Source organism: Microcaecilia unicolor, chromosome 2 (assembly GCF_901765095.1).
Source record: "Microcaecilia unicolor chromosome 2, aMicUni1.1, whole genome shotgun sequence".
Lineage (NCBI taxonomy): Eukaryota > Metazoa > Chordata > Amphibia > Gymnophiona > Siphonopidae > Microcaecilia > Microcaecilia unicolor.
In genome coordinates, this window is record NC_044032.1 from 577,349,008 (window position 1) to 577,367,270 (window position 18,263).

At 44.8% G+C, this 18,263-nt stretch overlaps 1 protein-coding gene across 2 annotated transcripts in view; it reads left to right on the plus strand.

Moving 5' to 3' along the window:
• The first annotated feature begins 319 nt into the window (after positions 1–319).
• DCTD (dCMP deaminase) overlaps positions 320–18,263 on the plus strand; it is a 49,855-nt gene continuing 31,911 nt past the window's right edge. The window contains exons 1-2 of one of the 2 annotated variants that reach the window (XM_030192662.1): positions 320–432; positions 11,356–11,467. In XM_030192662.1, coding sequence (XP_030048522.1) covers positions 383–432; positions 11,356–11,467 — 162 coding nt within the window. In that variant the 5' untranslated portion in view covers positions 320–382. Of the gene's footprint in view, positions 433–509; positions 709–11,355; positions 11,468–18,263 lie in introns of those variants that run through there. The other variant, XM_030192661.1, reaches the window with a different exon arrangement.

An 18,263-nucleotide genomic window follows, 5' to 3' on the forward strand; every position in this document is an offset into this window, starting at 1 on the left:
CTAACAGAAACATACAGAAATATTTACCAATGCATCTGGTGCCTTAGGTTTGATTAAAGGCGATTTCCAAGCTTGATAAATTGTCTATGTTATATCTTAATGAAACTCTAGAAGGAAGCTCGCTTTGGCACTATGCAAGTAGTACAGCGAGTGAGGATCACGAACTGTGTGTACGCAAAACTAATTAATTTTGAGACATTAACCCGGAGAAACTTTTAACACTCCTGTGGTGCACATCACTTCAGCACCGCTGGGGGCAGAACCAGAGACCAAAAAGGAGGAACGACAATCAATGAGGGAGGAGGAGCTTAGGCTGCGAAGCGCAGTGGTGGCGTTGAAAATTTAATTTGTGGTGGCCGAAGGAGGAATACCTTCTTTAAAAATGAGTGGAAAGCAGATTTCTAACTTTAGTCCGGCTGACGATGGAGACAGGTAGGATTTGTTTAGCGCCCCGTGATCGGAAGTCAACCCACGTGGTTCCGTTTGCAGTCGTCTGCTCGTCTCGTCAGGCAGCCTCTGCCCAGAGATTGGAGCCTGCATGGCAGGGTTGCTCTCTGCGCGTGCAATTCAGTTTTAGCTTTTTAGAATGCGGCATACTATCTCCGTAGATAATATTCTGTCCTGCAAGAAGAACTTCAGCATGTTAAAGAACAGCCTCGTGGTTGGCTTCTGCAGACTTGCACGGCTACCCTTCTGGAAGTTTTCAGAGTTGGGTATCCTTTCACCTAGATGTTTGTATAGCTTCTAGGAACATTTTTTTTTGATTTGGGAAAGACAGACAGCCAGAGTTGTATACTGCGCAGCACGCTCCTGATGTGGAGCATGTAATGCAGAAATTGGTAGAGCTACGGCAGTGGGACCAGGCCTGTGGGGATCCAAGTGAGTGTTGTTGGGGCTCAGGTCTAGAGGGGGGAGGTCAGAGCGTAGGGATCTAGATGAATGTTATCGGGGCTCAGGCCTAGAGGAGGGAGGTTAGAGCATTGGATTTGGATTGTGGCAGTCTCATGCCCCATGGCTGGTTCTTTGTTGTCTGTGGGAGCTGGCATCTCACCACCTCCAGTTGTGTTTGCGAATTGTGTGACAGGATCTCTGGGAATCAAGCTTTGATGGAATCAGGAGGGTTAGCGGGGGTGGGGGGTAAGATAATCCAGACCCCCTTGATCTGACCATGCTGCAGCAGAAGGGATGGGTTTTGGCAGAATCAGCACCCATTTTGGTGCTGTCCTGCAATTCTCTGGCTCAGAGCAGTGGGTCTTCTGCCAAGGATTGGGGGGGAGGGGGGGGAATGCAAGGCATTATTGCAGCCTCAACCCTGTTCTGTGAGTCAGGAAGAGCCTTGGGGGAGGGGGAACAATTTATTGTGGATTATCACAGAATATGTTCAGCAGGCTGTGGTGGAGATGCATCCCCTGGGACTGGTACTGCCTTTCTGTGGTGCAACCAAAGTAGTTTACATTTTACATGCAGGTATTTTCTCTGCCCTTAGTGGGCTTACAATCTGAGGTGGGGTTTTTTTTTGTACCTAGTACTTGAATCATGTGCCTAGTGTTTGTGGGGGACCTCTCTGGCCCCAAATTCAGGGACCTGGATCCACTGGAGTCCCCCATGTGGGACTCCTGGGAGCCATGAGGACAACCTAGAGCACTCCTTACTGTGAGATAAATCCCTGGAACCAGAACATAAGAACAGCCATACTGGGTCACTACTACTACTACTATTTAGCATTTCTATAGCGCTACAAGGCGTATGCAGCGCTGCACAAACATAGAAGAAAGACAGTCCCTGCTCAAAGAGCTTACAATCTAATAGACAAAAAATAAATAAAGTAATCAAATCAATTAATGTGAACGGGAAGGAAGAGAGGAGGGTAGGTGGAGGCGAGTGGTTACAAGTGGTTATGAGTAGTTGATTGTCCCAAGCATGAGCCAACTCCCTCTCAGGAGTTGGAGTAGATTAGGATGCGTTTCAACACCAATCAAGGGAGTAGTATTCTTCCCAGAAAAGTGTTAGCAAATGCTAGAGGTCCAGAAATGGCAGCTGTGTGCACAAGATGCTTCTTGGGCATGAGACTGTCTCAGCTCTTCAGGTAATGGCATCGATCCTGGAAATGGTGCCTTGGGCAAGGGTGCATATGCGTCCACTCTGGGTCCTTCTTTCCCTTTGGGCCTCTCGGTCTCAGTACTTTGAAGTTTGTCTCCGTCTCAGGGGCTCCCAGCACCAAAGTCTGGCATAGTGGGACAGTTGCCTCCACCTCTTCAAAGAGGTTCTGCTGGACATGCCTGAGTGGCTGGTAGTGACAACAGATTAAAGTCTGCAGGGGCGGGGAGCCCATTACATGGGGCAAATGAGCAGGGCCAGTGAAAGTAGAATGACTTGTCAGTTGTCTGGAGGCAAGAGCCATTGGCCTGACGCTGCAGGAATTGTTTTCTCTAGTCTGGGTGAAAGCAGTTTGCATGTTGTCAGAACAGTGTTGCCATGGTTGCTTATATCAGCAAGAAGGAGGGGACCTGGAGAGCCATGGTATCTCAGAAAGTAGCTTTGATATGCTCCTGGGTTGCAGTCCACATCATGGGGGCGGGGGACATGCAGGTGGATTTCCTGAGTCAGAGTGCTGGATCCAGGGAAATAAGTGACCCTATCGGCCTATTAGTTCCTGGTGGTCTGCTGTGGGCCCACTATGTATTAGTGATGCAACAGAATGCCAAATGCCCCATTCCATCCACACCCAAGCATGGACAGAGATAGTATAAGATCCTATGTCCGTCTTAATTACCGACCCAAATAACTGCCTTGATATCAACAGATAATCAATACGAGCCTATGTGGAGTGTGCTCGGGACATATGTGTGTAATCCCTCTCTTGGGGGTGAAGCACCAGCCAGACATCATTTAAATCTATTAGGCAATCCTCAACTGTCATGGAGTTCTGTGGCAGCTGTAGGGATGGACTTATCCATCATCGGATCCCATACTGAGTTGACTATCCACCACTAAAAGGTCGTTGGATAGTTTAGGAGTTTGGAAGTTGCTGTCTTATAAAATTGACGATTGTACTGGTTAGGGGCGTAAATGTTTCCTATTATAACTTTTTGGCGATCTACTGTTGCTTCACAAAAATATATATCTACCCGTGTGGTCCACAGAAATAGGTTGGACTTGCTCTGCTACCCCTTTCCTAAACAAAATTGCGACTCCTCCCTTCTTCCCTTGTGCCGCTGCTGCTACACATACCCCCACCCACCATGTTTTAAGTTTAGCATGTTCAGAGGCGTTCAAATGTCTTTCTTGCAGTACAGCGATATCTATTTTATGTTGATGAAGGTGTTGTAATTTTTGGGGGGGCTTAATAGGTGAGTGTATCCCCCCCCCCCCCCACATTCCAAGTTACTATTTTCACTGTAATATAGTAAGTTATGGATCATATCCCACAGTCATTCCAGTGAAAGTTCCCTGGAGAGGGTGTCCCAGCCTGCACTCCACCCCCCCCCCCCAAGAGGACTTCTCCCAGTGGTCAAATGCGCCCATTGTCAGTGATTCATCAATATTCTCCATGCAAAAATTCTTATTTGATTTGTCTGTACCTGCCCCAAAAACCTGTAAGCCCCCCCGTCTCCCCTCCTGCCCAACTACCCCCCCTCCTCCCTGCCCTCCCTCTGATTCTGACCCCTGGGTTCTGGACATGAAACCGTCACGTGTTAACACCCCACCCCCACGCACCCCTCTTAATGATAATTACAACTTTGACAATGAGCCCTTAATAGTAGAAGAAGTCCAGGAATAAGATGTACTCAATTAAAAAACAAAAAAAAGAGTTTGGTCAGGCAAATAAGGCCGAGTTCCCACACCCCTGTGTCTGCTTATGTTACCGAAAGGCCTGGATAGCTGTCCTTAAGCGGATCCAGCCTAGAGGCTACTGTTAGCCCCTGCTGCTTCTCCAGCTAGTCATAAAGTAGGTATCTTGGACCGGCGGGATAGCTGGTCAAAGCGTGCCTGGTCAAGGAGAGCCGTGGCACAGTGTAGATGAGGCTTCCGCCTCAAGCATCCAAGCTTGGCAATAGTTCTTGTGTTATGGGCCTGGTCCTCTGTCCGCGAGCAGGTCCAAATCCAATCTGGTGGTCACCGCTAGTCTCCACGGCCCCCCCCGCCAGTCACCTGTGAAACAAATGTCCCAGGCCACCGGGTAAGGTGGGCAAAGCGAGCATGGTCAAAGAGAGCCATGGAGCAATTGCATTAAGGCCCCTCTCTGAAGATTTCAAGGATTGTGGGCCTCCACATCATTTCTCACTCTCAGGAATCCAAGGGAAAGTGTAAAAAAAAACAAACAAAGAAAAACCCCATTTTTGTCATTTTATTTTCTTTCTTCTCTTTCCGTCCAAGACATACATGAAATGTTCCTGCTGTAGCAATTGAATAGGGCAGCTAAGACCAGTTTCAGTTAGGATGACTCTCCATAGTTTTAGCCATTAGCGGTTGCTGTTATGTCCTTCTCTCCTCTGATTTTGTTCAAAAAAGCCTGGGCTTCCTCTAATGTGTGGCAGACTTGGGTGATGCCCTTGTGGGTCACTCGTAGTGTGGCCGGGTAAAGCAGTGCAAATCGGATTTTCCAGAGAATAATTTGTGCAAATGGGAGCAAAAGCCTTGCACTGTGCCGCCACCCCCAAGGAGTAGTCTTGAAAACATAAAACTCACTTATTGTCATAACTCAGTTTGTTTCCTACCCGCTTCGCTTGCATAATGGCTGTTTTATGTTTGAAGTTGAGGATCTTCAATATAACTACTCGTGGTTTAGTGGCTGTAGTTTGCTTGGGGCCTAGTCTGTGAGCCCATTCCACTCGAATAGGCCCATAACGTGTGTAGCTCAAGCTTGTGCGTTAACCACAATTCTAAAAAAAAAACCACGTGCGCCTTCTCTGCTATAGATTCTGAAAGGCCCACTAAATGAAGGTTATTCCTCCAACATCTGTTCTTTAAATCATCCACCTTACTTTCCAGCACCATAGCTCGCTTTATTAGTTGTGTGTAAGAGTCTTCCATGTTGGTGACCCTGTCCTCCACCATACTTTTCCACGCCTGCCATCCAGCTTGGTCTCTGGTGAGTTCCCCCATTTGCACCTGCAATTTTTACAATTTAGAATTGATCGGGGAAAGTCACCTCTAGCATAGCTTCCAGAGCCAAAGTAATTTCGGATGTGATTTCTGCTATCCATACCGAAAATACTGATTGTTCCAGTGGCTTCGGGGATGGCATCATTTTGTCTTCCCCTGCCTGGCTGCGAACTTTCTCTTTTGCTTGTGACCGAGTTGTCATGGGAGCTGGGAATCAAGTCGGGTGTTTCAAGAAGGGTTCACCAGTCGCTGACAAGCTGAAAGCGTGCTAGTAGTTTGTGCCGATGCTCAATGGATTTTTGGGGGGTTTAGCTGGGGTACATGGAGAGGCTCTGTCTAGCAGATGCTCCCGGTCATTGCGTCATGTGACTCCCCCAATGCAATTCATTAAGATAGGATAATATGCTCATTTTTTGGCTCCAGTAATAAGCCTCGCAGCTGTGTTTTGCACAAGTTGCAGTTTGCAGACTGCTTTGCTGGAGCCAATGAACAATGAATTGCAGTAGTCTAATCTACTAGTAATAAAGATGTGCTATTTTGATTAATTCTATCATAAGTGGGATCCCCTGCTCTTGCTTCTGTGGGGTTTCATGAGACAGGACCCAATAGAAATGAAGGGTCCTGATCCCTTTGGTTTATGGACTGGCACTTGAGAAGCAGCGTTTGAGAGACAAGCTATTTGGCCCTCCGGTCATTTCAACCTTCCTCAAAGCTGATGGAAATCTCTGTCCCTGTCATATGTTGAGATCTGGTAAGTCTTTTGTGTGTTGGTTTGGTGAGAAAGACCTCTCTTTTGGGCAGATGCTAGTGTATGATATTCTTGAATTCTTGCAGAGGGGTCTGGAGATAAGGACTAGGTCCAAACCTCTGTAATGGTCCAAGAAGCAGCCCTGCTCTGTTTCAGGGCAAGATTCAGTATGTTTAGCTATATTACACGCAGATCTAATATGCTTCCTGCAGGGAGTGAAGCAGCTTCACCCCCCAGTATGGCCTGTTCTTACACAGTGGGATCTTAACCTGGTTCACTATTCTGGCAGGACCTTCGTTCAAGCCCTTTGAGAGAGGCCTTTTTAAAGAATCTGACTCTGAAAACTGTGGTTTTTGGTGGCCATTCCTCAGCCAGATGGGTTTTGAAACATTGAGCCTTAGAATTGCAGATAGTGTGGGATAAAATTTTAAAATAAAAATAAATTTAAAAATAAGTTGTGCAGAGCCCCCTACTTATCCTTTAAGAAGAAGCAGTCTTGCTTTGAACCATGCCTTGTTCTTCCTGAAGGTAGTTCTCCCATTTTATGTGAACCAATTAGTTGCTCTGCTGACGTTCTTGAGCTGGAGTCAGCCAATAAGCTGTATAACTAAACTGTCTGTAGACTACTTCTGCGCTATATGGACATGACCTACACCTTCATCTTTTTAGATCATCTATTTGTTTTGTTTCAGGACTGCATAAAGGTCTCGTGGCTTCCACAGATTTGAAAGCAAACTGGGTTAAAGCTGCCATCAAGGCACTGTATATCATCACAGAAAAGTGATACCAGGCACAGGGGAACCTCCTAGGCAGAGGCCCAGGTAGTTGCACCTGAAGATATTTGCAGAGTAGCCATCTGGTCATCCCTACATTCCTTTTTTAAAGCACTACAAGATTTGATGTCCTAGCCAGAGATGATTCAGCCTTTGGAAGAGCAGAGATTTATGGGGGGGGGGGGGGGGGGTCCTGTCTTACCCCTGCTAAGTAGGATATTGCTTTTTTCATGTCCCCCTTGTGTGGATTGGCCTGCACAGACTAAAAAGTAGGTGAAATTTATTCATACCTGTTAATTTCCTTTCCTTGAGTTTGCTAGAACAGTCTAGGACCCATCCTGGAAAAATACAGCATATAGGATTTTCCTCGGGCTTTGTCTGCTCTCTCCCTGTGTGTGAGTCCTGCTAGAATAGTCTAGAAACCCATCCTGGAAAAATATGACATATAGGATTTCCCTCGGGCTTTGTCTTATCTCTCCCTGTGTGTGTATATCATTGATGTTAATTCAAGATGTAATGTTAAGTGAAGTGATAGGCAGCAGTAGTTTTTGATGGGATTAACAGAGTATGGCAAAGTGGACCTATTTTTGCTTAGGTAGTAGCATACTGGAAATTTCCAGGCTGCACCAGCCCTTATACCCGTGATATCACTGGAAATATTCAATATGTCTAACTCCATCTGCTACTAGGAAGAAGACACAAACTGCTCGTCTGGACTGGCCTAGCAGGACTCAAGGAAGCAAAGTTATTAAAAGAATACATTTTACCATCTCAAAACTGTAACACTTTAAAATATTCTCAGTCTCCATTTTTCCTTTTATTAATTTTACTCTTCCTGCATTTCCTTAAGGGGCATGTTAACTAACGTGCAGTAAGTAGTAACCATGTGAAAAAGCACACAGTAGCAGTTCTCACACGACTGTGGCACTTATCTTTCTTTAATTTTGTGGTAACTGTATTTTTCTGTTCCCTTCTCTTGCTAGATAAATCAAGGTATAATAGATGCATGAATTTGACTAGAAGAGCTGACATATTGAAATAAAATTTCTATGACCATTTGACTTTTTTTATGCAGTGAATGGCAGGATCCTGTTCATTCTTCATCCAGTTTAACTAAAGTACTTTTTGATACTTGACTGTGAAAAGAATAGTGCTGTTAGATGCAAACGTGGACTTGCGCTTGAAGTTTATCATCATCATCTTGTAATTCAAAATCTTATCTCTGCAACTTCCGTCTTCTGTTCTGGAATCAACCTCATTAAAAGTAGACTGTAAAGCAGTTGTTGTAGATCTTACTGAGGTGTGAAATGACTGCAATGTTTACATAAGTATTGCCATACTGAGAAAGACCAAAGGTCCATCAAGTCCAGCATCCTGTTTTCAAACACTGGCCAATCCAGGTCACAAATACCTGCAAGATCCCAAAAAAGTATAAAACCATTTTATACTGCTTATCCCAGAAATAGTGGATTTTCCCCAAGGCCATTTAATAATGGTCTATGGACTTTTAATTTAGGAAACCGTCCAAACCTTTTTTTAAACTTCGCTAACTGCATTTACCACATTCTCTGGCAACGAATTCCAGAGTTTAATTACATGTTGAGTGAAGAAATATTTTCTCCAATTCGTTTTAGATTTAGTACATTTTAGCTTCATCGCATGCCTCCTACTCCTAGTATTTTTGGAAAGCATAAACAGATGCTTCACATCTACCTGTTCAACTCCACTCATTATTTTATAGACCTCTATCATATCTCCCCTCAGCTGCCTTTCTCCAAGCTGAAGAGCCCTAGCCGCTTTAGCCTTTCCACATAAGGAAGTCGTCCCATTCCCTTTATCATTTTCGTCGCCCTTCTCTTCACCTTTTCTAATTCCGACCAGATTTGAACACAGTATTTGAGGTGTGGTTGCACCATGGAGCAATACAAAGGCATTATAACATCCTCATTTTTGTTTTCCATTTCTTTCCTAATAATACCTAACATTCTATTTGCTTTCTTAGCCGCAAGCAGCACACTGAGCAGAAGGTTTCAACGTATCATTAACGACAACACCTAGATCCCTTTCTTGGTCTGTGACTCCTAACGTGGAACCTTGCATCACGTAGCTATAATTCAGGTTCCTCTTTCCCACATGCATCACTTTGCACTTGCTCACATTAAATATCATCTGCCATTTAGACTCCCAGTCTCGTAAGGTCCTCTTGTAATTTTTCACAATCCTCCTGCAATTTAACGACTTTGAATAACTTTGTGTCATCAGCAAATTTAAGTACCTCACTAGTTACTCCCATCTCTAAGTCATTTATAAATATGTGAAAAAGCAGCGGTCCCAGCACAGACTCCTGGGTAACCCCACTAACTACCCTTCACCATTGAGAATACTGACCATTTAACCCTACTCTCTCAGTTTTTAATCCACAATAGAACACTACCTCCTATCCCATGACTCTCCAGTCTCCTCTGGAGTCTTTCATGAGGTACTTTGTCAAGCGCCTTCTGAAAATCTAGATACACAGTATCAACCGGCTCACCTTTATCCACATGTTTGTTCACCCCTTCAAAGAAATGTAGTAGATTGGTGAGGCAAGATTTCCCTTCACTAAATCCATGTTGATTTTGTCTCATTAATACATGCTTTTGAATATGCTTTGTAATTTTGTTCTTAATAATAGTCTCTACCATTTTGCCCAGCACCGACGTCAGACTCACCGGTCTATAATTTCCCGGATCTCCTCTGGAATCTTTTTAAAAAATCGGCGTTACATTGGCCACTGTCCAATCTTCCGGTACCACGCTCAATTTTAAGGATAAATTACATATTACAATAGCTCTGCAAGCTCATTTTTCAGTTCTATCAGTACTCTGGGATGAATACCTTCCGGTCCAGGAGATTTGCTACTCTTCAATTTGTAGAACTGCTCCATTACATCCTCCAGGTTTACAGAGAATTCATTAAGTTTCTTCGACTTGTCAGCTTCGAATACCATTTCCAGCACCGGTATCCCACCCAAATCTTCCCTGTGAACACTGAAGCAAGAATTCATTTAATCTCTCCGCTACAGCTTTGTCTTCCCTGATCGCCCCTTCACTCCTCGGTCATCTAGCGGTCCAGCCGATTCTTTTGCCGGCTTCCTCCTTTTAATATACCTAAAAAATCTTTACTGTGTTTTTGCCTCCAACGCAATCTTTTTTCAAAGTCCCTCTTAGCCTTCCTTATCGGTGCTTTGCATTTGAATTGACATTTCTTATGCTGTTTCTTATTATTTTCAGTCGGTTCCTTCTTCCATTTTCTGAAGGATTTTCTTTTAGCTCTAATAGCTTCCTTCACCTTACTTTTTAACCATGCCAGCTGTCGTTTGGTCTTCCATCCTTCTTTTTTAATACGTGGAATATATTTGGCCTGGGCTTCCAGGATGGTGTTTTTGAACAGCATCCACGCCTGACCCTCACAGACGCTTTTCTAAGTTTTTTTTTTTTTTTTAATTCTCATTTTATCATAGTCTCCTTTTTTTAAAGTTAAACGCTAACGTATTTGATTTCCTATGTATACTTCAAAGCTAATATCAAATCCGATCATATTATGATCACTGTTATCAAGCGGCCCCTGCACCATTACCTCCCGCACCAGATCATGTTTTTTTTTGTTTTTGTTGTTAAATTTGTACCCCGCGCTTTCCCACTCATGGCAGGCTCAATGCGGCTTACATGGGGCAATGGAGGGTTAAGTGACTTGCCCAGAGTCACAAGGAGCTGCCTGTGCCGGGAATCGAACTCAGTTCCTCAGTTCCCCAGGACCAAAGTCCACCACCCTAACCACTAGGCCACTCCTCCACTACTCAACTAGTGCTCAACTACTAAGGACTAGGTCTAGAATTTTTCCTTCTCTTGTCGGCTTCTGTGTGTATACGGCAGCATAATTTCATAGAAGCCATTTAACTTGTATAAAACAGCATTTACAACGAAAAACCTTTGTAAAATTACTCATTTTTGTGTGCTGTATTAATGTTAAAAAAAAAAAGAAACAGATTTGAAAGTGCACAGCTATAGTGTTCCATTTTTGTCCTGTAATCCACTTCATCTATTTGCAAACTCATGGACTAGTTATGAAAGACATGGTAAATTGTCATGTTAGGCTAACGGGCTGTGTGTGTTGTATGTCTTTGTGCCTTGCACACAGATGGAGGCAGGCCCACCAAGAGGGGGCAAAATTACCCGGGCCCGGGCCTCCAAGGGGGGCCCGGTGCCGAGGTCAGGCCACCAGTTCCCGGTCTGCATTTGAAGCTGGGCGGCAGTCACAGATCACCTCCCTTCCGGCCTTCCCTCCCTGTGTCCCGCCCTCGTGGAAACTGGAAGTGACATCAGACGAGGGCGGGGCACAGGGAGGGAAGGCCTGTAAAGAGGCTATCTGCGACTGGCCCGGAGCCATGGAGCCAGGCAGGTGAGACCGCGGACTGCAGCGGCAGGGGGAGCGACAGTGACTGGGGGGGGGGCAGCCTTGCCCCAGGCCCGGCCGAGTCGGCGTTCCTGAGATGGAGCCTCCCCAATTGGTGCCATCGCTTGCCAAAAAACACTTAAAAAGCTATAGGATTTGCAGTCATTCCTAGTGCAGGACGCAGACTGGTGTGAAAAGGTTTTGTGCTTCTCTCTGGACCCTTTAATTGGATCTCCAAATTGCACTAGAAAGCTTCATTCTTTCTTAACTTTTTTTTTTTTTTTTTTTTACCAGAGTTAGAAGTGAAACTGCATGTAGAAAGCGAGAAGACTATTTGGAGTGGCCTGACTATTTCATGGCAGTAGCTGTTTTGACTGCACAGCGAAGCAAGGATCCAAATACTCAGGTAAGCAAAGACAGACATTAGGATCTGTGTATAAGCTTTGACATAGTATGTAGAACGTACAGGTTGTGCAGTAGAACATGGCAAAACAAACAATTCATATGTATGCTAAAGCTCGGCAGGTTCCTACTTTGCATTATAATGAGACTGGAATGTGGAAAAAGTTGCATTGGTGGCAACATGTGGGTAGCGGTCATAAAAATCACCCAGATTGGCCACTTCAGGAGTTTTCTACCTGAGCTGTACTGTTTGACTTTGTCTTTTGTTCTCTGTTCTTGTACTATATTGATCACCTGCTGCTTTGCTTAGTGGCTGTGTGGTGGTGGGGGATTTCTGGTATGGTTGTCAGAGGCTGGGGTAAATGGGGTGGATGGATGGGGTGAGGTGAGTGCATTTGGTCTGGAATCATTCTGTTTTCTTCCCCCCACCCAGGAGGCCCTCTGTTCTTTGGGGGCTTTCTGGTTGGTGGCTGCTGTGTGTGGTGATGGGGGTTGGGAATGGGGTGTTGGAGGGATGGGTAGCTTGTGGATTGGGCTGGGACTGTCACTGTACCCTTTTTCTTTTTTTCGGTCGGTGCTTTTGTTTGTGTCTCATGGCTGACTTAAAATTGTTGACATAACATTAATTTACACATACCATGTAAAATGAATTTATCTTGTTGGGCAGACTGGATGGACCATACAGGTCTTTATCTGCTACTACTACTATTTAGCATTTTTATAGCGCTACAAGGCGTACGCAGCGCTGCACAAACATAGAAGAAAGACAGTCCCTGCTCAAAGAGCCATCATTTACTATGTTACTATATTACTTTGCTTTTGGGTTTATAGAAATCATACCCTGAATAGGAAATCAGTTTAATTTAAAAACTTGCAACTTGTTTGGGGAGCAACACACAGTAAATTCATGACTTCCAGCAGACTGTTAGAAAATTAGATTAGCTATATAATCTCATCAATAACTAATTTCTGGGGAATGGGGCAAAGTAGGGCTTGCTTCCAGGGGTTGGGTTCTGTCCCTGAGGCTAGCTTATGATTAATTATTGAGAGGGCCAGAGTATAAGGCCTAATATAGGTTCAAGCAGCTATTTAGATGGTTAAGGATCTTGTGCACTGGTAGTAGGCCTGGTGGACAGGGAGAAACATGTCATTAGATTAAATAAACATAAAGTGGAATTGGATGTGTTTACCAAAGTAGAGTCATGACACTCCTGCATGGATACAGTATTAAGTGACAAAGGTGATCCTGATGAAAGGGAGGTGTGGCAAAGGTCATGGGTGTTGGAACTAAAATGCCTCACATGCTGAGGTTCTGGCAAGATATTATCTGTGGGCTGTCAGATCCAATGGAGCAAGAGTTGGCAACCTTGGTTCTCAAGGTTTGCTACCCAGTCAGGTTTTCAGGAGTTCCGCAGTGAATATGTATAATATACTACTAAATGAGATGGACTAAATTTTAGAGGTTACCAAATATTTACTAAATACCCCTTTTAAGTAACCACTATTTCAACCTTATAATCAAAATTTTTCTGTTTTTTTTATTAATTATTCATATGCTATTAACATATTTTATCAAATTTCATCATGAGCATATCAATCTTATTTCCCTCTACACTATTAACATTCATACACTCATTCACACTATACCTATACACAATTCCACACTGCATTTATTCTTTTCATCTACAAGACCATAGCATAAACCAGATGATATGTAGTCTCTTTATCAAAGATAAACGTTCTTGCCTTAACTCTTCAGACAGTTATCTACAAGTTTTCACATTAAAGCTTTGTTGCTTAATATATAAGGCTTTACACCTTTACTGCTTTAAAGTCCTTCAGCAGTATTTCTGCCGTTCTTTACCAATGATGTAATGCTTGAAATGAATGCTGTCATCCCATCTCACAAAAAGGTCCTCTGCTGTAATTCAAAAGCTATGCGTCTTGTAGTCCATAATTATTTGCATCATATCTCAAGGTGTCAATAAAATCAACACTCCAGTGTCCCACACCGTCAAACCTTTCACTGTTTGCAGGTATGATCACAGCTTACAAGCAGCTTTCCACACCGTCAAACATCTAAGGAGACATCTAAGGTACTTTTGTGTAATAAAGTATAGGGAAAGTAGCATATCGAATGTATTATTATCAGAGGTAATCATCGGTATCAATCCCTATTTTTCTCACAGTTAAACCCCTGATGATGCCTTCGGGTGAAACACATCGGTTAATTGGATTTGACAGTGTGGAAAGCTGCTTGTATGCTGTGATCATACCTGCAAACATGCCCTTGGTATGGGACCTAGAGTAACTGATTGGGTTAAAAATTGGTTGAATGGTAGGAGACAGAGGGTAGTCGTAAATGGAGCTTGCTCTGAAGAAAAGATGTCGTCAGTAGAGTACCGCAGGGATTGGTCCTAGGGCCGGCTCTTTTAATGTCTTTGTGAGCGATATTGCGGAAGGGCTGTTTGGTAAGGTTTGCCTCTTTGCGGATGATACTAAACTCTGCAACAGGGTGGACACCCTGGAGGGTGTGAATGACATGAGGAAGGACCTAGCGAAGCTAGAGGAATGGACCGATATTTGGCAACTAAGGTTTAATCCCAAAAAATGCAGGGTCATGCACTTGGGTTGCAAAAATCCGGGGGAACGGTACAGTATAGGGGGGTGAAGTGCTTCAGTGTGCGAAGGAAGAGTGGGACTTGGGGGTGATTGTGTCTGACGACCTTAAAGCTTTCAAACAGGTAGAAAAGCGACGGCCAAAGCCAGAAGGATGCTTGCTTGTGTGCATGAAGAGAGGCATGACCAGCATGAGGGACCATCTCCGTCCCTCATTCTTGGACACTTTAACATACACGCTGACAACCCATCCGACTCTTGCGCTTCTCAGTTCCTCACTCTGACATCCTCCTTCAACCTCCTGCTGGGCTCCACCACCCTTACTCACCAAACTGGCCATTGTCTTGACCTTGTCCTCTTCTCTACCTGCTCACCCTCCAATTTCTGCTCCTCTGCTCTTCCTCTCTCAGATCATCGCCTGATCACCTTCACACTTCATCACCCCCCCCCTCAGTCCCGCCCAACACTAACCACTACTTTCAGGAATCTCCAGGCTGTTGACCCTCCCACCTTATCCTCTAGTATCTCTAATCTCCTCCCGTCCATCATGTCCTCTGAGTCTGTCAACAAGGCTGTCTCTACTTACAATGCAACTCTTTCCTCTGCTCTGGATACCCTTGCACCATCCATCTCCCGTCCCACAAGGCATACTAAACCCCAGCCCTGGCTGACCCTTGCATCCGTTATCTTTGCTCCTGCGCCCGATCTGCTGAACACCTCTGGAGGAAATCTCGCACCCATAGCAACTTCATTCATTACAAATTCATGCTATCCTCCTTCCACTCCTCCCTATTCCTTGCCAAACAGGACTATTACACCCAAGTGACTAATTCTCTCAGCTCCAACCCTCGTCGTCTCTTCGCCACCCTTAACTCCCTCCTCAAAGTGCCCTCCGCTCCCACCCCCCCTCACTCTCTCCTCAATCACTGGCTGACTACTTCCGTGACAAGGTGCAGAAGATCAACCTTGAATTCACTACCAAGCCACCTCTTCCTCTTCACCCTTTAACCCACTCCCTCAACCAACCAACCCAGGACGCCGCCTCCTCTTTTTCTGATATCACCGAGGAGGAAACTGCCCACCTTCTTTCCTCCTCGAAATGCACCACCTGTCCCTCTGATCCCATCCCCACTAACGTACTAAACACCATCTCTCCTACTGTCACCCCCCCCCCATCTGTCATATCCTCAACCTCTCTCTCCACTGCAACTGTCCCTGACTCCTTCAAGCATGCTGTAGTCACACCACTCCTCAAAAAACCATCACTACCTGCCCTTCCAACTACCGCCCCATCTCCCTCCTACCCTTCCTCTCCAAGATACTTGAACGCGCCGTTCACAGCCGCTCCTCTTATGCCATCTTCGATCCACTTCAATCCGATTTTCGCCCTCTACACTCGACAGAAACGGCACTCACTAAAGTCTGTAATGATCTGTTCCTTGCCAAATCCAAAGGTCACTACTCCATCCTCATCCTCCTCGACCTATCCGCCGCTTTTGACACTGTCAATCATAATTTACTTCTTGCTACACTATCCTCATTTGGGTTCCAGGGCTCTGTCCTCTCCTGGTTCTCCTCTTATCTCTCCCACCGTACCTTCAGAGTAGATTCTCATGGATCTTCCTTCACCCCCATCCCGCTCTCTGTTGGAGTTCCTCAGGGATCTGTCCTTGGACCCCTTCTTTTTTCAATCTACACCTCTTCCCTGGGCTCGCTGATCTCATCTCATGGTTTCCAATATCATCTTTATGCTGACATCACTGCTGAAACCCAGGCCAAAGTATCGGCCTGCTTATCCGACATTGCTGCCTGGATGTCCAACCGCCACCTGAAACTGAACATGGCCAAGACCGAACTCATTGTATTTCCACCCAAACCCACTTCTCCTCTCCCTCCACTCTCTATTTCAGTCGATAACACACTCATCCTCCCTGTCTCATCTGCCAGCAACCTCGGAGTCATCTTCGACTCCTCCCTCTCCTTCTCTGCCCATATCCAGCAGACAGCCAAGACCTGTTGCTTCTTTCTCTATAACATCAGCAAAATTGGCCCTTTCCTCTCTGAGCACACCACCCGAACTCTCATTCACTCTCTCATTACCTCTCGCTTTGACTATTGCAACCTACTCCTCACTGGCCTCCCACTTAACCATCTATGTCCCCTTCAGTCCGTTCAGAACTCTGCTGCGCGTTTTATCTTCCGCCTAGACCGATATGCTCATATCACCCCTCTCCTCAAGTCACTTCACTGGCTTCCGATCAGGTACCGCATACAGTTCAAGCTTCTCCTACTAACCTACAAATGCACTCAATCTGCAGCCCCTCACTACCTCTCTACCCTCATCTCCCCTTAGGCTCCTACCCATAACCTCCGCTCACAGGACAAATCCCTCCTCTCAGTACCCTTCTCCACCACCGCCAACTCCAGACTCCGCCCTTTCTGCCTCGCCCTATGCGTGGAATAAACTCCCTGAGCCCATACGCCAAGCCCCCTCCCTACCCATCTTCAAATCCTTGCTCAAAGCCCACCTCTTCAATGTCGCTTTCGGCACCTAACCATTGTACCTCTATTCAGGAAGTCTAGACTGCCTCAATCTTGATTGACTGCACTTTTTGTCCTTTAGATTGTAAGCTCCTTTGAGCAGGGACTGTCCTTCTTTGTTAATTGTACAGCGCTGCGCAACCCTGGTAGCACTTTAGAAATGATAAATAGTAGTAGTAGAAGGAGGAAAAAGGAGGTGATAGTGCCGTTGTATAAGTCTCTGGTGAGGCCTCATTTGGAGTACTGCGTGCAGTTCTGGAGACCACACCTATGGAAAGATATAAACCGGATGGAGTCAGTCCAGAGGACGGCTACGAAATTAGTAAGCGGTCTTGAATGCAAAAATTATAGGGACAGGCTTATGAACCTCAACATATATACGCTGGAAGAGAGGAGGGAGAGAGGAGATATGATAGAAACGTTTAAATATTTCAAGGGCATTTATGTACAGGAAGAGCGCCTTTTTCAAATGAAGGAGAGCTCTGGAATGAGGGGGCATATGACAAAGTTAAGAGGGAATAGGCTTAGGAGTAACCTAAGGAAGTATTATTTCCAGTGCATTTTTTCCTAGTGAAGAAAGGTGCTGGTACTCAAATGCCAGGCCACCCTTCTGGGATGGGGTGATCACTGAGGGGGGACCCACCCTACAACAGCCAGGCCCCCTGCAACCAGTCACAGAATCTATGACAAGGCAGAATTGGTGTGTAGAGTCTGAGATCTTTCATTAAAACTTGGGATCCATGGGTCAAATTTAGCAGACAATGGAAAAGGTGCCGGTACTCAGTACCTCCAAGTTCCCCCCTCAAAAAAAGCCCTGATTATTTCACAGAAAGGGTGGTAGAGGCGTGGAATGGCCTCCTAGTGGAAGTGGTGGAGTCGAGGACTGTTCCAGAATTTAAAAAGGCATAGGATAAGCATGTGGGATCGCTTAGGAACAGGAAGAATTAGGGGTTACAGAGGATGGGCAGACTGGATGGGTCATATGGCCTTTATCTGCCATCATGTTTTTATGTTTCTAATGCCTTCAGCAATTCTTCATAACATTCTTCACAACTAAAACAATTATTGAGGCAAATAATACAAAGAAGACTTATTTGTAGCTGATGATGTAGCAATAAGTTGCAGATAATGTTGCAATCAGATGCAAACAGATCATCTCACGTAGAGCAGTGCTGGCATGCCAGATCAAACAAGTGTCCAAAATCAAAAATAAACTCCACAAAACCAATAGTTTCACCAGTAGAGTTCTTCAGGAGGATGAATCCAAAAACATCAAATCAGTAAACAGAAAAAAACAAAAAAATTGTTGTAACAAAACTATTTTCAATGAAGAGTTTCTAAAACTATACTCTTAATAGATACAAAAATCTTCAAAAAATGTCATTTTCAAAACAGTCCTTTAACTACTCACAGATCAAGACCATCAGTGGATCTCAGAAGAGTGAAACTTACAAGCAATGCTTGTAAAGTCATTTGAATACATCATCAAAACTTGGCGTCATGATTCAAAAGTTTTGGATTGGGTACTGACGGAGTCAACCACCCTATGGTCATTCAACCTCTTTTTTTTTTTTTTTTTTTTTTTTTTTTTTTTTTTTTAAACCACTAGGATTAATCGTGTTCCACAAAAAAAAAAAAAT